This window comes from Zonotrichia leucophrys, chromosome Z (assembly GCF_028769735.1).
Source record: "Zonotrichia leucophrys gambelii isolate GWCS_2022_RI chromosome Z, RI_Zleu_2.0, whole genome shotgun sequence".
In the NCBI taxonomy this organism is placed as follows: domain Eukaryota; kingdom Metazoa; phylum Chordata; class Aves; order Passeriformes; family Passerellidae; genus Zonotrichia; species Zonotrichia leucophrys.
The window spans coordinates 2493807-2518949 of record NC_088200.1 but is presented as its reverse complement, the minus strand read 5'-3'; the positions used below and the strand labels follow the sequence as shown (position 1 = coordinate 2518949).

Sequence of the window (25143 nt, the reverse complement as noted above, 5' to 3'; positions counted from 1 at the left end):
CGGATGGATGGACAGACAGACGGACGGACGGACAGACAGACGGACGGAGGGACGGACGGACGGTTGGAAGCACGGACGGACTGGCGGGCGGGTGCGCGCGCACGCGACCCCGCCGCCGCCGCGCGCGCGCGTGCGCACCTCCCTCGCGCGCGGGGCGCCCCGCCCTCAGCGCCCATTGGCCGGCGGGGGGCGGGGGGGCGTGTCCCGGCAGCGGCCCCCGCGCTGCCATTGGCCGCGCGCCCCTTTGTGTGCCGGCCGAGCGCGGCCGCCGCCAGTCGCCGGCGCGTCCGGGGGGCACAAAGGCCGCAGCATGGTCCTGGTGCACGTCGGATACCTGGTGCTGCCCGTCTTCGGCTCCGTGCGCAACAGAGGTACCGCTCCTGGCAACGCGGGTTCGCGTCCCGGGGCCGCTGGCGGCGGCGAGGGGGGGCGGCGCGTCCCGGGTCCCTGGCGGCAGGCAGGGGGGGCTGCCCCTCAGCGTTCCCCTCAGCGCACCTCACCCAGCCCGGCGGCGTCCCCCGCTCTGGGGCGCCTGCCGCCCCACACACGCCACGCTTCGGGACCCCCCTCCCGTCCGCACCTCCCGACTCCGCTGCGGTAGATCTGTTCCCCCCATCCCCCCCTCCCCTCCCGTTCTTCTTTTACGGATTTTATTTTATTTTTTAATTTACCCTCTCCCCCACCCCCACCCCTCACCGTAGCCACCAGGCCATCCCAGCGTAGCTGTAGCCGATAACAGCCATTTTTGTACCTCCATCCTGTGTAGTAGCTGAGTTACATTTGCACTGTAAATTCCTGTTAAGTGGATTCGTTTTGCTGTGGTCGTCGTCGCAGAGTCTCTTTGGGGTGCGGCGGGGCCAAACGCCCCCGAATTGCGGCCAAGCCCACAATCCCGGGGCGGCTGAGCTTGGAGGGCACCACGGTGGGGTCATCTGATCCCACCTCCCTGCTTGAAAACCTTCCAAAAACCCATTAAATTTGGGGAGGGGAAGCGCAGCGATTGGCCGCGGTTCCCCGAATCGGGCTGGCGGGGAGTGAGTGGGGCGGCGGGGTGCGAGTGCTCCGGGGTGCAGCATCCCTGTCCCCGCGGTGACACCGCTGTCCCCGCGGGCATCGCCCCCAGCCCCGGCCCTGCCGGCAGCCACAAGTGTCCCGTCCCGCCGGCACAGCCCCGACAACCCGCCCGGCGACACCCCCCGCCCTCCAAAAAAAAATAATAAAAGCCAAAAAAACCCAAACAAACCGGGCTGCCGAAAGAGACGACTGGCAAAATGGTTTTCCATTAAACAGGGATAACATTTTTTTCTGCTGTGCTAAATTACTTCCTGTTCTTATTTTGTGGGTAATTTTTTCTGTACCGAATATCCTTTGGTTGTGTATCTCCACCTTTTTTCTTGTACTAAAACTAAAGCATGGTCTGTATTTTTTTACATTACCTAGTTTCTGATGTAAATCTCTCTGTAGAGACATACCCTGCTGAAATGTAATGTGCTGTAGCCTATACATCTGCTCAGTGTACGCTGCTTTTGTTCTGTTGCCCTTCCATAGCATGGTGGGCCTTGCCTTTTTGTATTGTGTGCATGATGACATTGTTACACACGATTCCACTAATACTAATATACGATCTCTCAATAAAGAAACTAGTTTTCCTATATTAACCTAGTGTGCTTTTTCTATTGCTGTTTTCCCATTTATTGTCGTATCCTGCTGTTTAGATTTTTTCCTTGCTTTCCCCTCATCGTGAGGTTTGAGTGAGTGGATTTTTTCTCCCTCGTAGAACAGATATGGGGGCTTTTAAATACATTTTTTCCCCCCGCACTTCCTATCCCATATCTCCCCTCAGCATTAGTCTGTGTGTACATACTTCCTAGCGCACAGTCCATATTGCTGTTGTGCCGATGCAGAATTCTTGGTTTTACCGCAGAACAGCCAAAAAAAAAGTGTACAAATCCAATCCCTCATTATTAATCAAAAAGAAATTGATGAAGGGTCTGCTGCTTATTCATTCTAGTTACAACATTGCACCTTCCTTACCAGACTGATCCCTCTGTATGGATGGGGGGGGAATTGTTTATTTTTTTATAAAGTCCCGATTAACAAGAGGTAAACCAACCTGTATTTAAAAAAAAAAAAAATTAAAAAATCCCCCTCTAATCTTTAAGCTGTATATTTTAAACGTATACATCCATGCGAGTGCCCTGCCCACCATCTGCCAGGCGAGAAGTTGCCGTGCCTCGGTCCCGCGGCGACTGGCACGCTATAAATATCTCCACTAGACCCCTGCAAGGCAGGGCTCGTAAAAACGTCCCAGCTGCTAATGTTGTAACTACATTTTTCCTGCTCGAAGCCTCCAGGCCCACCATCTTCTGAATAAAAACTCGATTTGGTCAAAAAAAAAAAAAAAAAAAAAAAAAAAGGAAAAAAGAAGGCAAACTGTGGGGTTGGGAGAAAAAGTCACGGGGAGCCTTTAAATATTGGAAGCGTGGAGGAATGGATGGATTGCGGTCAGCGAGCAGCTTTGCTGCGGCTGCAGGGCGATGATAATCGTAGTGGTCACCTCTCCTGGTGCCTGCAGCAGAGCTCCTCTCCCGGGTCTGCAGAACGGTCCCGTAAAACCTCCCCGTTTTGGCTTGGATGCCGCGAGGGGCTGAGGGAAGTCAGGGCTCCCAAAGCCAGGAGACGGGGCCGGGAGGGGAGGCGGGGGGAGCATCTTGTCTGTAATTACATTTCCACAGAAGCGGGGGGGAGACGCAGCATTGGTGATTGGTCTTTAATGAGAGGAAGACAAATTCAGCAGGTCGGTGGTTCCCACCCGCTAGAATTTCACGAGGAGCCGCTGGCAAACAAAGCAAAAGCCAGTGGCTCCTGCAGCCCGCCCTGCCTTTACCCCAGCATCCCTCCCAGAGACGCATCATTTCGCAAGGCTGTGCCTTTCCACCTCTCTCCTAGCTCTATCCTGAGTTTGGTTGGTTTTCTCTATGAACATTTATTTATGATTTCCTTCTCCATATTTCCTTTTCCGTGTACCTCGGTGACTGTTTGGCCATCCTGTCCCCCTCTGTATGAGCCCCGGTGGGGTGCCCCCTGCTCCCCCTGGATGTAGTGTATGCCGTGGCCCTTTGTTCTCGCTCCATCCTCGCCCCGGGCCAGCGCTGAGCTCCTCCGTGCCTGACACGTCCCCATACACATCCCGAGGAGGGAGGCTGTGCTTCTCGCTTGCATGAAGGGAGACATGCATGCCTGTGGGGGCTGATCATTTTCCAATGTGATTTTTTTTTATTATTTTCTCCCCCCTTCTCCTGCCCTCTCCCTCCCTATTTTTTTATTTTTTTGGTTTTGTTTCGTTTCTTTTTTTTTTTTTTTTTTTATTAAATTCAACCCCCCTTCCCCCCCACTGACCCCACGCCACGTGAGACAATGAGATTCGGGTTATGGCGTGGGGGAAGAAAAATAAAAAACCCCCTTCTCCTGTCCCCCCAGCCCAAACCCCAACACGCATAAACCCATCCCCTCCACGGACACCTGCCGGCAGCTGCCCCTTTGTTGGGAGTGGGGATTCACTGCAGCGAGCGTGACAACCCCCCCCAGGTCTCACTCTGCAAATTAGCCCTGCTACAGAGCAGGGCTGCGTGCTCAGCCCACTCCGAGGATGCCTTGGTAATCTAATAATGCACAAAACTGCTGGGTTAATGGCAACTTTTAAAGCAATTTATCATCCGCATCATATTTTTGACCTGTCTTGTTAGAAACACACCCTTACAAGAGGAAGCATCCCCCCCTCCTCCACCTCCCAGCCTTGTTAGTCAGTAACCACCAGGCTTTCATAGCTCATAATCCATCAAACTCATCCACATTTTAATGACTTAATTCCTTTGACACTCTGGAAAAGCCACGTTTGAGTCCTGAAAAAGCCACCTGGTACAAAGAAAATGATTTCTTTTTTTTTGGGCTTTTTTTTTTTTTGGTTGTTTCTTTTTTTGGTTTTTGTTTTTGTTTTAGCGTTGGTGGGCTGAGGAAATCCAAGGTGGGTCACGTGCTGGTGGTGCTGCTGTGGGTGTGGAGGCACATGCAGTGATTTCTGTAAAGCCTAGACGTCTCTCCAGCACCAACCTGTATCTCTGAGCTCCCTTAAATAACTCCTTCCAGTAACAGGGAGGAGAATAATCCCAAACACGGACAAAAGGGACTCTGAGGTTCATTTCTGTCAGGGTTGTGTAAAGGTCTCACACCCATCCGTGCGCGATTAATGATGGCAAACGGGAGCTGGGCTGATGGGTCTCTCACACGGGGTCTGGGCTGGTGGCACAGCTTCCATCCTTTTAGAGAGAAGCAGAAACAAGTAGTGGTCACGTTTTGCTCATGCTGGGAATTACCAGCAGAGCCTAGAGAGAGAGCTGATCTGGATTTACCTTGCTGCGTGCGGATCTGGCCCCGTGGAAGTGTGTTATTTAAGAACCGGTGAGTTGGTGCGCGAGGGAGGCAGCAGCAGAAGCTGTGAAGCTCGGGGGCGGTCACGGGGGTGTGTCTGCCACAAAGGCCCGGAGCTGCTCTGGTGCAGGGGCACGGAGTGCTGGGGACACAGCCCAGGCTGCTCGGGGTGCCCTGGGCAGAGTGTGGCTGCCTCACAGAGCCTCCCTGAGTCCTCCTCCGTGACCCTTCTGGAAGGACTTTCCTAGAGTAAGTCTTGAGCTTCGTTTCTGTTGTTGCTGCAAACCCTGCTCATAACCTGGGCAGCTCCTTGTTAGCTGAAAGGCGAGGATGGAGCATGACTGGGGCAGGCACTGCCCCAAAAGATGTAGGAGAAAACTGCCCCAGGTACCTCAGGGAGCACATGGGACATCCAAGACTGGCTCATGCGTCTCCCCTGACCAGAGGGACAATGGTGGCAACCACTGGGGGTGCAGAGGTGGAAGGACAGGGGGATACAGCTCTTTTGGGGGTAGCAAGGACATCCCCTCCCACCCCTTTACATGCTGGTTTAACCCCAAACCATGCACTGGGGTGCCTCATGTCTAAACTGGAAGATTCTTATCTCCAGAGGTGTTTAAAAAGGGACAGGCACTGCAGCAGATCAGCAGAGTAAAGCCTTTCCCACCCTTAACCTGGGAGTGCTCATTTTGGGAGGCTTTAAATTAAGGAGAAATCCAAGGGGAGATTTGCAATTTCTCCTGTATTAAATTGTCTTCAATATCTGTAACCCCCAGGAGCAGATTTGGTTTGGCAATTGGAAGAGGTGTGATGGCATTGCCAAATGCTGTGACTCTCGGGCATCTCATGGAATTTGGGTGTTCCTGCATAACCCTGCAGCTCCTGGAGCTGGGTGATAGCATGAGGCTTTTCTCTTCAGGGGTTTCACATAATGTAGAGCTTCAAGGTGCTGCTTATGGCCAACTTGGTCCTCAAAACTCACAAGTCTGCACTCAGCAGGTGTTTCAGCTGATGTGGGGGTTTGGGAAGCAGCAGGGGAACGTGGGGGCCTGCAGGGAGGCAGTGAGAGGGGGGACAACACCCAGTGGAGAAAATGGTAATTTTCTCCTTTTTGGTTGATTTTGGGTAGATGGAGTGGGTTGGTCTGCAGTTGGAGCTGGCAAAGTGGTTTCCCAAGCAACTCTGCACAGGACCCCATGGGAGATCCAGAAGTTAAATCCTTGTGTGGTCTTGTCTTACTCCTAAACCTTCTTAGTGAGAAAACTCTGTCTTTTGAGAAAGGTTAAAAAAAAGAAAAAAAAAAAAAAAGAAAAGAAAAAAGGTGCAATCACTCCTTAGCCTCTTGCAACAGGTCCTGGTGGTGGCAAGGACTGGGCTCCTGTGCTGGAGAGCTCAGCAGCAGCCAGGATGGAGGGAAAGGAAACCCCCCTCTGCTCCATGCCTCCTCTCCACCTTTTCTTAACCCTTTCTGCTCCTCCTCTGCTCAGTTTTGCAGTCTCCCAGGACCTTTTCTCACACATTTTCCTGCCTGATGGTCCTTTGCATTTCCTAGCCCCAGCTGGATTGGGCTGGTTGGCCCATGCTGTCGTGGATCCCTCTTGGTAAGTGTCCTTAACCTCTGTTGTTTTCTCTCCCTCCCTTTAAAGGCTGCAAAATGTGCCTGCAGGAGAGCTGTGTGTGTGGCTTGTGGCTCTTTAATGAACAGAATCTCTTCATTGGCTTGAGGGACTGCACCCAGTGGGGTCAGCAGCAAAGAAGTGCTGGAAGCAGCAAAGGTGCAGGTTGTGGGGACAAAGAGAGAGTAAGGGGCAGCCCTGTGGGCTGGGAGCCTGTGGAGTGAGGGCACACCTGCAGGGTGAGGATTTGGGTGCTTGGGGGAAGGATCCAGGTGTCTGTGTGTCTCTTATGACATCCCTGGGGTCCCAGCTGGTCCCAGTGTGGAGGTGACACCCCAAGGTGTGAGTGACCCTCAGCTCAGTCAGAGCCATTGTCTGGTGCTGGTTTTCCTCATTTTTCCTCCCTCTGGAAGGCTTGAGTGGTGCTATGGAGCTGTTGCCATGCTCCACCCCTCCATTTCCCAAATGGTCCAAAGAGCAAATGTGTCCCCAAACAAGGAGAGCACCAGGCATGGGCACCTTCTGGGGCCGCTTTGAGCAGGACTGATGGAACTGGACAGCCTACCAAACCATATGTCAGCTCTGGAGCTAAGAGTGGCTGTGGAAACATTCTCTTGTCCTTTTTTCCAGGCTGGAACGTGTCTCTAAAAGGCATTCAATAAAACCATTCCTGGGACATCTGTCTTGCTGCAGCTGCTCCCCACCCTGGGTTCCTCCAGTGAAGGAAGGGACTGGGAAACATCCCTGTAACAAATGTGTCCTCCCCAGCTGTGCTTCCTCTGTGTCTCAGGGATTCCTCACTCTCCTGGTGGCATCTGACTCTTCTTTCAATCTCGCTGCCAGATGGAGGCACTTCCCACAGGATCTTGGGATTTTTGGAGGCTGTGGGTGCATGAGGAGTCACCACTCATGACCACTTGCCCAACTAGCTAGCCAGTTTTATGCTGCCTCTGCTGAAAACGGGGCATCTACAGACAAAAGGAAGCTTTCTTCCCTCCTTTTTTTTTTTTTTTTTGTTTGTTTTATAATATCAGAGGAGGTGCCTGTGTTTACCTGCGTGCCCTGGGGCAATACAGGAGGTTTTTCTGGTCCATTCAGGGCTGGTCGTCCCCAGCTGGTGGGAGCTGGTACCTGAGCAGTCTCTCCTGAGGGCCCAAACCTCGGTGAGCAGCAGCTGGAGTCTGGAAGGAGCTGTGGGTTCATGGTGAAGCTGCCTGGACCTGGGGTTGGATTCCCATCTGGCAAGGCCTGAACTTGTTTGTACGTGCATAAAACCAAACAAACCCAAACTCCTCAGCTTCTAAAGGAGTTGCTTGGCATTTGCACTGGGGTGAATGAGATGAGACTCTAGTCTGAGGTGTGTTTTTATCTTAAAAGAGAGAGAGAGAGAAAAAAAAAATTGGCAGCAAACTAGCTGCAGAGTAAAGGTATTTTGTTTGCAGGAGGGTTTGGTGGTGAAGCTACCTTTGCAAATACTATTGGGGTGCACTAATCCCTGCTTTGGCATTTGCAGTTAAACTTGAGCAGGAGCTTTTTAAATCTCAGCCAGCATCTGAAGGTAATGGGGGTGGTGATGCCTCAGGAGAAGTGTCCATCAAGCCTGGCAGCTTCCACAACCTCCAGGCGGAAAATACCACTCGTTTGCCTGTCAGGATAGGAGCTGTAAATCTCATGCAGATTACCACGCTGCTTGTTGTGGTTTGCTAAATCCACACTTCTCTCCCTTGTAGCCTGGCCTTTAATATTAATATCTTTAATTTCATTTATAAATTCACTTATCAGCTTTCATTAGTCATCCCGTTAATGATCCCAGGCAAGAAATTTGTCATTTGACGTCAGAAGGCAGATTAAGGGACTTCTAAAGCCTTGGGAAACAGCTTCATGCTGCACCAGAATTATAGCACTTGGCATACGAGGCCAATGCTAGGTGTAATTTGCATCTGCTGCTCAGGGGATGAGTGATTATTTTATATATTTAGCAGAAAACAAGAGAATTTCTTAACCATGAATGGCGCTACGTGTCCTGCAAACTCTGCAGAATTATGAATCACTGGGCTATAAACACCTTGTTTGCTGGTTTCATGTCAGCACGGGGAGATCCTGACAGCTCCTCTCCTCCTTGGTGGGGTTTTCCTAATTTAAATTAAGAGATTCCCTCTGTGCTAGGAGCTGGAAGGGACAGGGAGTGGATTCAGTTTTGCTGTGCCAGAGCTGAGCGCCTTTGGTGGCTGAGCTCCCCTGATGGAAAGTGAGGATGTTTGGGAGGGTTTGGAGATGGGTGCCTAAGGCATGGAAATGCAGGGAAGAGCCCTCACAATATTTGCTCAAAATGTCTGGAAAAGAGCAGGGTTGGACTGAAAAGGGATGAGGTGTAGCAGCTCCAGGCACTGGTCCATTCAGTCCGTCAGGATGAGGGTTTACAGATGCTGGGAGCAAGGAGCATGTTGGGAGAGACCTTATCTTAACCAGCTGTTATTTGTGATATCCCACAAATCTCCTGGGGCTGAGATAAGGAATGAGGAGGCTTCCTGCACAGAGATAGCGGGCTTGGAGTTGTTACAAAGTTGTTTCTTTTTTTATAATGAATGCCTCATTGCATGCAACCCTGTAAGAAATGCCCCCTTCCCTGCAAAACCCATTGGCAGCCCCAAACTCTCTCCTGCTCCTCTGTGCATAGCCTCCTTTGGGATCAAAGGGCTACAGGCAGATTTCCAGGAGCCTGAATGGAGAATCCAGTGTGCACCAAAAGCATTTGGGCAGCTGGTTTTGCTCAGCCCTCCTTGGTCTGAGTGGGCAATTCCTGTGGAAACTGCAGTGGATGACCCTGACTGGACACCAGGTGCCCACCCAGCTGCTCCATCAGGAGGGCAGGAGGGAGAAAATGAAATGGAAAAGAAGTTGTTGAGATAAAGTCAATTTAAAGAAAGCAAAGGAAAATAGAAGGGTTACACTCTATTTCCCATCTCCAGGTTATGTCTGGCTACTTCCTGGGAAGTAGGGATTCAGTATTTGTAGCAGATGGTCTCTGGGAGCCAGCCAGGCTGTGACACAGCCCCAGGGCAGTGCCATGTCCTGTCCTCTGTGCCGGCACTGCTGAGGCAGCTCCAGTGCTGGGGACAGCTCTGGGCCCTCAGCACAAGAGAGACACCGAGGGGCTGGAGCGTGTCCAGGGCAGGGAACGGAGCTGGGAAGGGGCTGGAGCCCCAGGAGAGGCTGAGGGAGCTGGGAAGGGGCTGAGCCTGGAGCAAAGGAGGCTCAGGGGGCCCTTGTGGCTCTGCACAGCTCCTGACAGGAGGGACAGCCGGGGGGTCGGGCTGTGCTCCAGGGAACAGGGACAGGAGCAGAGGGAACGGCCTCAGGCTGGGCAGGGGGAGGCTCAGGGTGGATATTGGGGAATTTTTTTTCATGGAAAGGGTCATTAAGCTTAGGAACAGGCTGCCCAGGGCAATGTTGGAGCCCCCATCCCTGGAGGGATTTCAAAGCCATGTGGATGTGGCACTCTGGGGACATGGGTCAGTGGTGGCCTTGGCAGTGCTGGAGAGTGTTTGGACATGATCTTAGAGGTCTTTTCTCTCTAAATGATTTGCCGATTCTCTGTTTTCCCAAGTTTATCAAAGCAGCAGCAAAACCATCTCTGTCCTTAATGTGCTGCTCAGCTCTGCCTGCCTCCCTCCTGCAGTATATTGACCAGTGGTGGCCACACTCTTGCCTCCCAGGTTTTCCCTTCAAACTGTGAGCTGAAAATTGGAGTGTGGCATGGATATCGGGCCCCAAGGCAAGGAATGTCCTGTCCCCACAGCGCCAGGGGAGTGCATGGGTGAGCAGTGGGTGGTGGGCCAGCAGCTCAGCTGGTGGCAGTTCTATTGAACTGAGTTGCCAGGGACTAGAAAAGAAGAATATCTGGTTTTGATGATGATGATTATTTTCCAGTTCACTGGCTGAAAATTTATTTTCCTGGGTTTATATTGTCCTTGAGTTTTTCAGCAAAATGAGAGGGTGGGGAGAGGCTTTTAAATGGTTCATTTGAAGGGAGATGAAATAGGCCACAACCCCAGAAGTGAAATTCTATCTTATGACAAAAAATGAAATAGCACCAACTGGATGGAGGGAATAAAACCAATTGATCGTGATCTTTAAATTGGGTTTTTCATATACAAATGTTAGACTTTGACATAATTTTTAAAGTATCTTAGAGGTGGGTTAGGTGTTTTGGGAAGCATGTAATGGTCAGGAATAGACTGCCTTTGTGTTCTTGTACTGTGAAACCATCAAATTTATCTGTTAAGATGTGTGTCAGGGGGAAGGAAGGCATGTTCCCTTGGACAGGAAGCAGTTCCTCCTGAGAGGGTTGGGGATGCCAGGTATGTTTGCTTGGTGTTCTCTGTTCTTCCTGCAACAAGTGGTTTTTAGCCCCTTTTGCAAAATCCAGGGCCAAACTTCAATATCTGGGAAGCTCAGGGCAGTTTTTGGGGTATGTTGGAGTGGTTCATTGTGGTTTAACCCCATCCAGCCCCTCACAGCTCCTCACTCAATCCCCCACCAGCCGGATCAGGGAGAGAATCAGAATGGTAAAAGCTGGAGAACTTTTGTGTGGATTGAGATAAAGGCAGTTTAACAGACACAGCAAAAAGTGTGCACATGAGGAAAGCAAAAGCAAGGAATGAATTCAGTGCTTCCCACGGTCAGGCAGGTGTTCAGACATCTCCAGAGAGCAGGGCTTCCTCCCACATGACAGAGGCTTGGGAACACAAACACCATCACTCCAAACATCCCTCCCTTCCTTTTCTTCCCCTCACTTTATATTATCTTCACCACTGTGGCCACACAAAAAGCAGAAAAGGCCTTGGCTCTGTGCAAGCCCTGCTCAGGAATAACAAAAACATCTCTGTGATATCAACCCTGTGTTCAGCACAAACCAAAACACAGCTACTGTGTAGGAAATTAACTCTACTCCAGCCCAAACCAGCACACTGAACCATCATGCAGACCTTGTGGGACTCCTGTCCTTGTCCTGGGATTCCTTATCCACAGCCCAGCAGCTCTCAATGGACCTTTTCCTGTGAGAAACTGAGCCATGAGGGAGGTCTTTTCCCCCTGGGCTGGCCTTGGTACTATCAGTCTCAGGCTCATCCTCTGTCTCTCTGCAGACTCAACTTCTGCTGCTCCTCAGCAAATGTCTTCTGGGCCTGGTTGTGTGCTGTATGAGAATCCATCTGAGCTGGAAGGGACCCACAAATCAAATGGGATCATTAAATCCACACCCTAGCCCTGCACAGACCCCCAACAATCCCACCCTGGGCATCCCTGGCCGCGCTGTCCAAAGGCTCCTGGAGCTCTGGCAGCCTCGGGGCTGTGCCCATCCCTGGGCAGCCTGGGCAGTGCCAGCACCCTCTGGGGAAGAGCCTTTCCCTGGTACCCAAACTAGCCCTCCTCCTATTCAGCATCACTCTTGGCTACACTTCTCTACCTTTACCTGTCTCATTTCCCACCATGTGTTACAATACCTGCTGAGCTTTCCCTTGTGGATGCAATGAGTTTTTTTGACTTGTTCCTTCATCACATTCCTCCTCCAAGCACCAACATCTCCCTCGTGGCTGGTGCTGGCTCTGGCACCCAAACCTGCTGAGAACACTTGAGATGCTTCAGCGCTGGCCTGATGTTGGTGTAGGGGAGGGAAAGGAACTGCTCTCCATGTGTCCAGAGCTCCCTGAGAGCTCCGTGTGGGCTGAAGGGATGAGGAGGCTGAAGGGATGAGGAGGCTGAAGAGCAAGCCCTGTCCTCTGGCCGCTGCCCTGGGGCCTGTCTGTGATGGATGGTGTAATAAGTGGTGTTGGGAGCACGGAGCTGGGCAGATCTCTCTCATAACTGGCTTTAAAGAGCAGCCACGTTCATTGTTTGGCCAGGAGAAAGGAACATCGTGGTGTGGTGCCAAGTGGGCTCTCGGTGCACATCCCTCTTCCAGTTTCACTTCCAGAAAACACTGCTTTTTGTGGGTGTGGTGGTTTTGATGGATGCTGTGCAGGAGGTCCCTGTGCTAAAGGGCTGCTGCTCTTTCACAGAACAGGGAGCACTGGTGCCTCTCCTCTTTTTGCTGCAGTGGCACCACTGGTCACAGCTTTCAGGCACCATGATGGGAGTGGTCTCCTTCCCAATGCCCTGCAATTTCAATGGGAAACAGGGATGGAGATGCTCTGCAGGAACCCGACTGGCTGGCAGCACTCCCTGCAGGTGGAGGTGACATCCAGGCCAGCACAAGGGGCAGAGGGCACCAGAGGGGTGCCAGGGCCTGGCAGGAGGGTGGGGCAGGGCAGGAGAGATGCACCAGGGTACCAACAACCCCTGCTTGGAGCTGCCACCTCTGCAGAGGCCCTGGGAGCCCTCTTTGAATGCAGCCTGATGGAGGTAAGTCTAATGGAGCAGGTGGGTGTGCAGAGTGGGCTCCCTGCCCCTGAGCCAGAGTGCTCCTCTCCAGTCCATAATAATCCCAGATTCTGCTTGCTATTGGGGTTTTTCACCCCTAAAAGAGAACAATCCCTTTTCTAGCAATACCATGACGTGCACACTTTGCATCAAGCCAGGGAGCTGGAGCTTTGGGAAAGCCAACAAATATAATGAGACTTTGAGATTAAAAGAAAAAAAAAAGGAAAGAAAGAAAGAAAAGAGATGAAAGCCTAGAGCACAACAGCATGGTGGAAATGTGAAGTGTTTGCTGAGGTTCAGGCACCAAAAAGCCAATGAAAAGTGATTTGTTTGCTATCAACACCCGTGGTGAGTGATCTGCTCCCCACATCTGAGTTTGGGGTTGGATGGGGTGCAGCCCATCAGCTGTAGGAGTTGCTTTTTCTGTCTGTCAGGGCACACCACCTGCCTGGGGGAGAAAGGTGTCTCTCTGCAAAGAGCAGGGCTTCAAATTCCTGGGAAGTTTTCATCTGTGGGGGAGGTTTTAGCTGTGCTCTGTTGTGGAAGTGCTGGGTGATAGGGGAGGAGGGAGGGTAACAGCACAGAGAGAGGTTCAGGAAGTTCTTAGGGCAGCAGGTGATGGAGCAGAGGGTCAAGGGAAAACAGCAACACACAGAGAAATCCCACAGTGGTCTGGGGCTGCTTGAGGAGCAGCTGGGTGATGGTCAGGAGAGCTGTGGATCTCCACCTCCACGCTGGTGTGGAGGAGGTTGTTGGCTGGTTCCTGCAAAATTGAGAGGAAAGGAGACCTTGGTCCAGCCTGCTGAGCTGCTCTGCAGGGCTGGACACCTTTCTGAACCAGCCACCCCTTGTCTTTGAGAAAATGGGGCATTCAGAGGCATGTCTGAGCTCAGGGTCCCAGAGGAAGTTTGCCCTCCACGCAGCTTTTGCTGTTGCTGTAAAAAGTAGGGGTGAGCCCACTGCAAAATCATAGAATCATAGAATCCTTAAAGTTGGGGAAAATCCTCCAGGATAGTGGAGTCCAACCATGCCCCCAGCACTGCCAAGGCCACCACTGACCCATGTCTCCAAGTGCCACATCCACAAGGCTTTCAAACCCCTCCAGGGATGGAGACTCCACCACTGCCCTGGGCAGCCCATTCTAAAGTCTGACCTGAAAATTTCTTCTTTCAGTGAAGAAATATTTTCTTAACATCCAATTTAAACCTCCCCTGTCACAACCTGAGGCTATTTGCTCCCATCCTGAATGTACAAAAAAGTCAGGAATTGGGATTTTGCCCACCAGGTTCCTGGGTGAGGGTTTTCAGGGCTTGGGGACAGCCAGCAGACACCTCTTCAGGGCTTGATGTTTGCAGACCTGCCAAATGTTGGGCAGCTTCTGAATCAGCCCAGAGCTCCTAACTGGGGGCTCAGATTGATTTGCTTGCTCAAAATGTTTTTTCTGAATGGAGGGGAAGGGTTAGATGCTTTGTAGTCCATCACTCTCAAAAGCACCAGAAAGATTTTAGAGATTCAGTGTGTGGCTCATCTGATGTTCTAGAGGCGCCAGCCTTTAATTAACATCACTGAGAAGTTCAGATCCCAAATTTAATTCCTTTTTGTGTATAACGGGGAGTTCTGAGGTGTCAACAGGTTTTGTGTCTCGAACAGATGTTACTTTTTTCCCCTCAGAGATGGGTTTAATCTGAAATACTGCTTTGTAATTGCTGCTCCTCTCTCCTCTACTTGATGTCTGCCAGAACCCCCATCCAGTGGATATTACATGGGTTAGTGTTATTTGTGCTCTGTTATTTCCACCCAGACAGAAGTCTTCTCCTGGGTTCAGCAGTTAGCACTGGAGGAAAAAACAAACCCCTTGTAATCTTTTTCTGCTCTCTCTAAAGGTCCAGTTCCATTGTGCACTGACAGTATAAGTGGAAAATCTAGGATTATTTTCATTACGGTTTTTGGTCTCTCCCAGCTGTCGCATAAGGAGTTGAATAGGAAGTACATTTTTCAGGAAGAAATTTTTTTATCCTGAAGGGGATGGTGAGGCTCTGGCCCAGGGTGCCCAGATCAGCTGTGGCTGCCCCTGGATCCCTGGAAATGTCCCAGGCCAGGCTGGATGGGGCTTGGAGCAACCTGGGACAGCGGAATTTGTCCCTGCCGATGGCAGGGGGTAGAGCTGGATGAGGTTTAAATGTCCCTTCCAAACCAAACCCTTTTGGAATTCTATGACCCAAACCACCATGGGTATGGTCCAAGGCCAAATATCTGTGCCCAGCACCTGGAGCAGAACCCAGCTCTTCCCAAAGTGCTCCTGGTTTCCCAAACATCCTTGTGTGGTTCAGGTGGGTGTGGGCACAGCTTGCTGACCCCCAGCTCTGCAGATCCCCATCAGAATCTCTGGGAATGGAGATTCTAAGGCTGAGCAAGAGCTTTGGATCTCTCACCTTCATTTCTCCACCTGCACAATGCACCAGTGACTGTCTCGCAGGCCACCCAGTGTAAAATTCAGGGAACAGGGAAAATGCAGGTGATTCTGCTCCTTGGCATGTAAAATTCATGGGTTAATGTAAATGTGGGTGAGAAAAGCAGATTTCTGTCTCATATCCTCCTTTCTGTGGTCACTCTTGAGGAAATGTGTTACAGGAGATGTCTGGAGGATTGTATTTAGACATAAAAACTTGATCAGATGTCTCTGCTTGCTTCAGGAAACAGATTTGGAAATGACACAGAAAACTGACAAAACTGAGACTTTTGAATGAAAAATGAAAACCTCAATTCTTTCCTTATGTCAAAGACACAAATAAATATTACTTTTTAGATAATAGCTTTAACATTATTTGGTTAAAATCCTAGGGGAGGCACTTTCCCAAGGTCACTCACTGCAGCAGTGGGAAGAGAGATTCACACCCCTTTTCCTCTAATGAAATCTGCTTAAAAATACTGATCTGGGGGAAAACCCATCTGCTGGCATTACCTGTACAACTTCCTTCTCTGGCTGCTCTGATCAACAGGTTTTCTTTCCCTGACAGACCCTGACAAAATTTTCAAGTCCAACAGCAACTTTTCTTTTTCAATGCCACCTGAGAGAGGGCTGTGGGGATTTGTGGCCACTTCTTCATAGCGGGGGATTTGTCAAAGTGAATCAGATCTGGAGTCGCTGAGAGGGAATTAATGTGAAATGCCTTGATGTTGGCTCTGCAGTTGCTTTAATAGGCATAACTGCACTATTAAACTGATCAGCCTGTGTTTAGCTGTTATTTGTATTTCAGGGGAATAAATGTTTTTCTTTAGGAAGGGTGAGTTCTACAGAGTAAAAGAGCTATTACAAACCTCCCAAATGCCTCAGCAATAACAATGTGACAACTCACAGCCTGAAACGCAGACTCCTTGTGCTGTGGTAGTGCCTCAAAGTCCTGTTTCACCCTCTTCCCTGTGTCCTCTTCTTCACCCCAGGAGAATTTTCAAACTATCTCTGAAACAATGGTGCTGCTCACACACCTTCCACTCTCCCAGGCTGCTTCAAGCCCCATCCAACCTGGCCTTGGACACTTCCAGGGATGGGTTAGCCATCCTGTGCTGGGGCCTCAGCACCCTCTGAGATGGGGATCTAGAGGAAGCTGCAGCCTGAACTCTGGTATAAACTCTGGTATAAACTGATACAAAACTCTGGTACAGACATGAGCTGGCTGCACCCTTGGGTTGGAGTTTGTTGTGCTAAAGAGTGCAGGAAAAAACATTTTCTGATAACTTTGTAGGTCTCCTTGGCTCAAGGGTGAGAGCAGCCAGCCCATTCAGCTGCACGAGCGGGGAGGTGTGGGCTGTGGTTGGTTTTCGCTGTGCTGCAGTGGGTCAGGATGGTGATGGGGAGGACACCTCTGCTGCTCATACTCCTCAATGCCCAGAGTCCAGCAACAGGGAGGCTCTTGTAGCATCCTTGGATCCTCTGAGTCCTCTTTGTGGTGGGCAGTGGGTTAAAAAACCTTTAACCTCTCCTACAAAGTGAGTGCAGAATCATACCTGGGGGAGAGGGCTTGAAGCTGAGGCAGAACAACCCAGCTGAAATATATTTCTTGCTCTGGGGAATTTTTTGTAGGGTTTTTTTGTGCATTTTTCCCTCTCTCTTTCCTCTTGGCTCTATCTTTCAAATTGCAGCTCATGAAGATTTGTCACAGGTCAGGAAGACTTAAGCCATGATTTGCAGAAGATGAATGGAATTTTAAAATCAATTTAGTGGTCCCCAGTGTCAGTGGGGTGCCAATCACCACAGGCTGGCACTGCCCAATTCCTCTGCTACTATCATTAGGAGGCGAGAGCAGCATTCATTACAGAGAGGCTGAGCCTGGCTGCCTGCTAATGGAATTGAGCTGCCTGACCTTAATGTGTGCCTGATATTTAATTTGAAAATTCTGTGGACACCAGCAGGCTGCATCAGAAACAATACAGGCCCAGCAATGCAAAGCCTTAGCACTGAGAAGACAGCAAAGTAAATTAAATTTGGTGATTAGTAAAAAATCCTTGGGGCCTAGAGGTCACATGTGTAAGAGGAAAAAAAAAGTGTATTTTTCTTTCCACTTGGCAGCTGGACAGGTTCCTGGTAGGTTCTTGTGTGCTGCAGGGAGGAGTGTGGTGCACTTTGTTTGTCCTGGACTGGTGGGAAATTTTGGGATGCTCTCGGCCCCATTCGGATGGGCCCCTCAAAATGAGAAAGGGATTGAGGGGCTGGAATGTGTCCAGGGCAGGGAATGGAGCTGGGAAGGGGCTGGAGCCCCAGGAGAGGCTGAGGGAGCTGGGAAGGGGCTGAGCCTGGAGCAAAGGAGGCTCAGGGGAGCCCTTGTGGCTCTGCACAGCTCCTGACAGGAGGGGACAGCCGGGGAACAGGGACAGGAGCAGAGGGAACGGCCTCAGGCTGGGCCAGGGGAGGGTCAGGTTGGATATCAGGGAAAATCCCTCCATGGAAATGCTTGTCCTCCTCTGGCACAGCTGCCCAGGGCAGTGTTGGAGTCCTGCTCCGTGGAGGGGTTTAAAAGCCATGTGGATGTGGCACCTGGGGACATGGGTCAGTGGTGGCCTTGGCAGTGCTGGGGAATGGTTGGCCTCAGTGACCTTGGAGGGCTTTTCCAACCTGAATGATTCTGTGTTTCCACCCTCACAGCCATCACCATCCCCCTCCTGATCTATTTGAGGTGCTCAGGGTCTGTCACCCTGAGCCCCTCACCCCTGGGGCCTTTCCTGATGCACCCAGCACCTCGTGGCGCCTCATGGCACTTCATGGTGCCCCACGGCACCTTCCTCCCAGCAGGATGCCTCCCTGTCCTCCCCATCTTGCCTCGGGGCTGTGTCCTGTGAAAATCCATGTTTGCCAGAGTGGGTTTGGGATGTGGTCTCCCCTCATCCTTGGTGCCTGCTTGCAGGCCTTGCTCCATGGGGCCTGCAGGCAGCAGATGCATTGGATATGACACACCTGGATCTGCTTTGAGGTCCTTCCTTGGGGAGGTTGTCCACAGCTAGGAACATCTGTGCATCTGGGTGACAAGGTAGGCTGGCTGGAGAAGGTTTTCTTCTCCTCCTGTGGGATTTTCAAGACACACAAACCTCTCCCTTTGTCTCTGGGCTTTGGGCTTCAGCTGGGCCCCAGCACTGACAAGTTTCTGCCCTGCAAGTGCCAAAGATAACAGGTATGAGTAGGTCTGAAGCGACCACAGCCAGGTTTGTTGCCTGTTCCCCTCTCTTCCCTTTCCCCCTTGGAGCACCAGGACAGGCGGGGTTCTCAGCATAAAGTCCTTGCCAGAACAAAATAAAGCTGGCAAGTGAGCCATTCCAGCTGTTTGGCTCGTCATTCTGGAGCAGATGAAGGTGTCTCTCTGGGGCGAGGAGGAAGGAAGCTCTGGGCTGGCACAAGGCCAGATAAAATATTCCTGATATTCTGTTTGGATGTTAGGAAAAAAATTCTTCTCCTATAAGGTTGCTCAGGGAAGTGGTGGAGTCACTGTCCCTGAAAGTGTCCAGAAAACATGTGGCTGTGGCACTTGGGGGTATGGTTTAGTGGTGGGCTTGGCAATGCTGGGGGAATGGTTGGACTCAATGATCCTAGAGGTCTTTTCCAACCTAAACAATTCCATGACTCTACAAAAGATCAGATTACTATTTCCTAAACACTTCAGGAAATCTAGGGCCATGACACTGTAATAGGTCCTTTGGGAAGGAAATCTCCCCATAAGAAGCAGGGGTGAGATACATGGATAAAAGCTGAGCTGATAAAGGCTGAGCTGTTAAAGGCTGAGCTATTTTACAGTCTGTAAATATGCTGCCCACCTTGGTGGGGCTGACCCAGTGCCCTCCAGATACTTCTTCCCACTCCTGGTCGTGTGTGTCCATGGTTTGCAGGGCAGAAAATTGCCTGCTGCTGGGAAAAAAAGAGTGCGTGTAAGGCAAAAATAGGGTATCTAGGCTGTTCCTGGTTAGAAACTCAGCCCTGCTTGTGCTTGGGTCACCTTACAAGCAGTGGTAACACACTTATTGTCATATTGTCACATATTGTCACCCTGGGAGGGTGATATCTGAAAATCATGGAATCATGGAGTGGTTTTGGAAGGGAACTTAAAGTTTATTTAGTTCCAGCCCCTGCCACAGACAGGGAGGACATCTTGGACCTCTTGCACCAGGCCAGTTTTCTCAAAGCCTCATCCAGCCTGCCCTTGGACATGAGGGGATGAACAGAAAATGCTCTGCAGGCCTGTGGGAAGCCTTGGCTGGTCAAAGGGGGAAAAGTGGCTTTGATCCTCAAAGCATCAGCAAAAGGGAGCGGGAAGGGAACAGCATGGCAGCCGCCTGCCCTTGTACAAACATTTTTCCATAGGACACATGCAGAAGGGGGAATCTGACCCTGGATCCACCACCCACCCACTGTTTCTGCTGGCCAGGACAGCTCTGCCCTCTGCCCCATCTCCATCATCTCTGTAAAACAGGGTGCAGCCACCAGCCCTGGTTCTCACTGCACTTTGCCACCCTCCCTCTGTGCCGTTTAAGCAGAGAAACAGCTAATTTGTGTGTGCTGTGGTTTGCCATGGCACGAAAAGCCTGCAGAGGAACCGAAATCAAACAAATTTCAGATGGTCTCGCAAATGAAGCTGAAAGGTCACAACAGTATCAAGCTGGAGGTTGCGTGTGGTGCTGCAAGCCTCTGCTAAATATCAGCCAGAGATTAGTCCATCCTCTCTGAAAGGCCAAGAGCCACACAAGCTCTGAGTTCCTCCTGCCACACGTCCAGGCTCACAGCATCTAAAAATGGCACATTTTTAGATGTGGAAGAGAGACACAACTTCAGGGACAGAAAATTCAAGGGAGAGCGTCAGGACGGGGAGGTGTGTGAAACTGAGTTTGGAAAATCCTTAGATATCTTTTTTTTTTTCCCTGGAAGCCAAAAGGGACTTGTAGATCATGTGGCTAGTGCTAATTAATCTGGCCCTGTGCCGAGCATTGTCATGGCAGTTTAATCAGCAGCTGTGAAAGGGAGCGCTGTCCCTCTGCCAGCCTCCAGCCCCGGCTCTGGGGACAGCAAGGGGCATCTCTCTGCTAGGTACATCAACCCATCCTGCATCTGTTTGAGAGTCTTTTGAAGGTCTTTTAGAGGCCTCATCTGACATCAGAGTTGTCAGTACAGGAGCTGTGCCAGCCAGGAATTTCATCTGGGAAAAGCAGTGTCAAACATCAGTTTAACCGGGGGTCAGGCGCTCGAGGAAAGAGCTCAGCAAGGCTGCAGGCTTCTCCCGAAGGCCACCAACCTTCTCCTCATAGCACTGCTCCAATTTAATGGCAAATCCCTTGGCTCTGTCAGGGGTGGATGGTCTCATTTCATTCATTCCACCACCGTCCAGTTTCTGCTGCCTTATACTGGATCTCCCACGAACTCCAGAGAGTCAAGACCTGGAGTTCAAGCTGAGCCTCATACCTACTAAACGCACTAAAAGCCTGTTTGAGAAACCCTGCTAGCATGAAATAACCCACTGGTATTAGAGGAATATCCTCTGATATGTGATGAGTGGTGATTATTCCTGAAAACCTGTGGATGGAAGCATCAGTTAAAATAAAAAGTGCCTGGTGCCCAGGGTGCAGAAATGCCACAGCATCCCACCTTCCTCCCACCGTGTGACAGCTCATGGGCTCCAGTCATTGCCACTCTTTGTATTTATGGGGCACTTAACCAGCTCCTTAAACAACAATTTGCAGGTTATTCTTCACCCTTTAACAAAAACCTCTTATTTTGTTGTCTCTGTTAAGAGCACTGCCTGCAGCCCTGAGAGTCAAATTCTTTCTAAATGTCAATTTCATTTCTCAACAGCAAGGCTGGCTTTGGAAAACAAGATAATAGTGGCAACCTGGTGCTGTTAATGGAATATAGCAGGGGAGTTTTGCTGGTCCAGCAGGGCAGAGGGCTGTGCAGCCCCCCTGTACCTGCTGTGCTTTCTGGTTATGCTGAATGGCAGCGTGGAGATTTCCAAGGGAATAAAAACAACATCCACGTGAGAGAGGAAAAATGTTTCTGTCTGAGCAGGCTTGGCTAAACCACTGTCAGGAATGCTAAATATCATAGTGGAAGGTCAGCTCAGGTCCTGGAAGGGCACGCAGCGGGAGGATGCAGCTCTTTGGAAGGAAATGGTAAAGGGAGATACACTCATCTGCCATTGCATTTGCAACCCTGCCTCAAGGTGAGTTGGGATGACCTGGTTTGGCTTGTCTTCTGGTGAGAAGAATGTTTTTCTCCTAGCAGCTTTTCCCCCTCCCCAGTGCTCCCATACCACGAGGTGCCCAGCCATGGGGTTGGTGCAGGGCGAGGATGTTGGACCCAGACCAGTTTCCCACCCTGTGATGCTCAGTTTGGCTCTGCCTGAGCTGCTTTTATGGAGAGCAGACTGCTGGAAGTCGTGTTTAGCTCAAAGGAGGGAGCAGACTTAGCTGGCAGGGTCCCTTTCCTCCTTGCCTGCTCATTCCTCATGAAGCCTCATGCTTTGCTTTGTGTGGGTCTCCCTTGTCACCCAGTTTGGTTCATCCTGGATTTGTTGGTAGCTCCTGTGTCTTTAATGTGTGCATGAATAGGCCTTTTGGCTCTGCAACAGCTTTTCTGTTTGAGGTGGCTGGGTCTGCTTTCTCAGACGAGTTCAATTACTCAATTGACTTTAATTTTAAAATAAAAAATAAAAGGCATTCATTGATGGCAAGCACAGGGAGCGCAGACCCACCGCTGTGTCTTTCCTGCAGGGAGACTGAAGCCAGCTTGCATGGATTTGCACAGACATTCCTGGCATGAGCCTGATGTTGAGCAAACGCTTCCCAACCGTGGAGCATGCCTGGTGCTTCCTCCAAAGACCCAGCTGTGGGATCTGGGTTATGTCTCCTGTGAATGAGGGGTGGGGAGGCCTCGCTGTGGCTGGAGGTAGCTTTGGATCACAGAGTCACAGGATGGTTTGGGTTTCCCCCCTCCTTCCCAAGAAAGAGAATGTGGGTCTGAGAGGATGGAAGGGATTGTCCATCATGGAGAGGAGAGGAAAAGACCCTGGGGACACCTCATCACAGAATGACCTTAAAGCTCAGCCAGTTCCAACCCCCTGCCCTGGGCAGGGACAACTTCCACCATCCCAGGCTGCTCCAAGCCCCATCCAGCCTGGCCTTGGACAGTCTCAGGGATCCAGGGGCAGCCACAGCTGCTCTGGGCACCCTGGGCCAGGGCCTCCCCACCCTCACAGCCAGCAATTCCTTCATAATATCTACCCTACATCTGCCTTCTTCCAGCTTAAACCATTCCCTGTGTCCTGTCCCTCCATCCCTTTCCAAAGTCCCTCTCCAGCTCTCCTGGAGCCCCTTTGGGCTCTGGAAAAAAGCACTCTAAGGTCTCTACGCTGCTGTGAGGATGCAGGGCTGCATTTTGTCCACCAAAAATTTCCCCCAAAAAGTGCAGCAGGCTGATGCTTCTTCCTTGGGTGTGGCTGCTGTGTCCTGGCACAGTCGTTCCACATGGGTGACCTCTTCTCCTAGGAGCTTTGTAAGGTGGCTCGTGGCCGGCATTTCTGAGGACAGATGTCCCAAAACGTACCTGTGTACTGGGGGGTTTTCCTTTCCATCCACCACTCCCCCATGCAGTGAGTCAGCCTGCTCCTCTGTGAATCCGTTCCATATGGGAGCCATCCTGCTCCTCCTGGAGACCACGTGCACGCAGGGCTGACAGCAGCCTGGGTCCTGCTGGGACAAGGGGTGGTGCCTGCCTCGCTTCCAGACACAAAATTCCCTCTCCTGGAGGCAAGACTGCACTGGATCTGCTGGGATCTGGGGAGGCTGAGCCTCGGGATCAGTGTGTGGGGAGGCTCTGTCCATGCTGCTGGGTTGCAAGCTGGGCATTGAGACAGCAAATTTGGTGGGAAGCTGTTTGGTGGGAATCTTTCCAATTGTGCAGAATTGCCTTCAGCCCTCCTTCCCAGGAAAGGGGGATGTGGGTCTGAGGGGATGATAGCAAGGGGTTGTCCAGCACGGAGAGGAAAAGGCTCTGGGGACACCTCATTGCAGCCTCTCAGCGCCCAAAATGGCGCTGATATTAAAGAGGGAGAAGGACTTTTTACATAGGATTTTTTACAGACCAAGGGGGAAACATTGTAAACTATAAGAAGAGAGGTTTACATTGAGTATTAGGAAGAAATTCTTCCCTGTGAGGGTGAGGAGGCCAGAGGTTTCCCAGAGCAGCTGGGCAGAGGTTTCCAGAGCAGCTGTGGCTGCCCCATCCATGGCAGTGTCCAAGGCCAGGTTGGATAGGGCTTGGAGCAGCCTGGGATAGTGGAAGGTGTCCCTGGCAGTAGGGCTGGAACAAGATGTCACTTTAAATGTTCCTTCCAACCCAAACCATTCTGGGATTTCTATGAAATCTGCAGAATCCTCCTTGGACTGCATTGCATGTCTCTGACCCATTATCAGCCCAGCTCCTCATATCAGTGCAAGCTTCTCCTTCCCTGAATCCCCCCATGGCCTTCTGTGAAAAAATCCCAGCCCCACAGATAACAAATCACTTGGCAGTGGCACCATCTGGACAGTGGCCCAGTGTCCCACTGGGGAACCTCCTCTGACTGGAGCTGACCATATGAACAAAATCACTATTTCTCTCTGCTCCAGCTGAGGAGGACTTTTGAAGGGCAGCCAAGTCCTCAGGCTGGGGGTTTGGGGCGTTTCCTTGGCTTTTGGCCACTGGGAAGTAGCTGGAGTAGGTAGAGCACAGCCTGAGTTTGGAGTAAATCCCAAAGTGCTGAAATCCTGGCGGGTTACTGATGAAAACCAGTGCTCGCCCAAGGGCTGGGCAGAGAGTGCTGGGATGCAATAATTGCTGAACTCCAGAGAAATGTGAGGTCACAGAGGCGCAGTTAAAACAGCAATGCATCCTCAAAAATATTACTGTTATTGGTTAAAGGGCTCGTGGAATTTTGCTGTGTTTTAACTCTCACAGAACTTCAGGCTTAACCTGCCAAAAATAGAATAATCCAAAACACCCCCAGAACACTGGGGCTGCAATGATGGCACTGCAATCAATCCTATTAAAAGTGGATGTAAAAAAGGCAAAAGATTTGAGAAATGACATTGTTGGCTGTCTGCATCTGAAAAAAAAAAGCCTGCCATTACTCAGTATAATCTACTTTTCCAAAATTATTGGAAGGTAGGAAAAAAAATCCCACACATTTTTCTTTTCCCATTTTACACATTTAAGCCAAAATGAAAAATAGCTTATGAGATTTAAGCTATTTATTATCAAATAAAACTGCATCTGGGCCATGTGTTTCTGCGCCAAGTTTTGGCACTGTGAGAGCACAAATGCCGAGAGTTATGAGCCCCTCAAAAGTGAGGTTGATGGTGGAAACATTGACTTAGTCCTAACTCTCTCAGGGAGGATGGGTCCAAAGCAGGTTGTAAGGAATTGAGATGCTGGCCCTCACATGGAGCTGTATCTGCAGCATCCTGGGGGTTGTGTGCAGCCCTGAGGGATGCTCTTGATGGAATAAATAGAAACCAATTTGTGATAACACCTGGGGAGACAGCTGGAGATGTGCCAGGGGAGGTTTAGGTTGGGTGTCAGGGAAAGGCTCTTTCCTAGAGGGTGCTGGCCCTGCCCAGGCTCCCTAGGGAATGGGCACAGCCCCGAGGCTCCAGAGCTCCAGGAGGGTTTGGACAATGATTTCAGGGATGCACAGGTGGGATTGTTGGGGGTCTGTGCAGGGCAGGAGGTGGGCTGGGTGATCCTGGTGGGTCCCTTCCAGCTCAGGGTGTTGTGTGATTCTTTGATGGAATAAGCAGGAATGTGATTCCTCTTCCCATTGTGCTGGAAAATCCCTTGCACTCAGTCTCCTCTGGCTTCAGAGGGAGGGGGAAAATACTCACAGGGGGTGGATTTCCATGCTGGAAGGGACAGCTGTTGTCACCTTCTCCATCCCACATCCCAGAATTAATTCCTGTGCAAGTAGGGGGATGTCCTTTAGGAAACCAACCAGCCCTGGTGCTGAGGAAGGGATTTTGGCTGTGGGCAGGTGGTTTCCAGGCTGTGCCTGCTGCAGGCCAGACCTGGCCTCTGGATTTTGTCCGGCTCATTGCTTGCCTGATGAGGACAAACCTCATCCTGCCCAGCTCACGTGTGGCAGCATTTTAGGCTCTGCTCAGCCATGGTTCT

The 25143-nt window shown here is 51.0% G+C and overlaps 1 protein-coding gene across 1 annotated transcript in view; it reads left to right on the top strand.

Annotated features, from left to right (window-relative positions):
* Nucleotides 1-256: 256 nt before the first annotated feature.
* Nucleotides 257-25143, top strand: part of ARK2C (arkadia (RNF111) C-terminal like ring finger ubiquitin ligase 2C) — a 50522-nt gene continuing 25635 nt past the window's right edge. The window contains exon 1 of the mRNA XM_064736238.1: nt 257-371. Coding sequence (XP_064592308.1) covers nt 311-371 — 61 coding nt within the window. The 5' untranslated portion in view covers nt 257-310. The remainder of the gene's footprint in view (nt 372-25143) is intronic.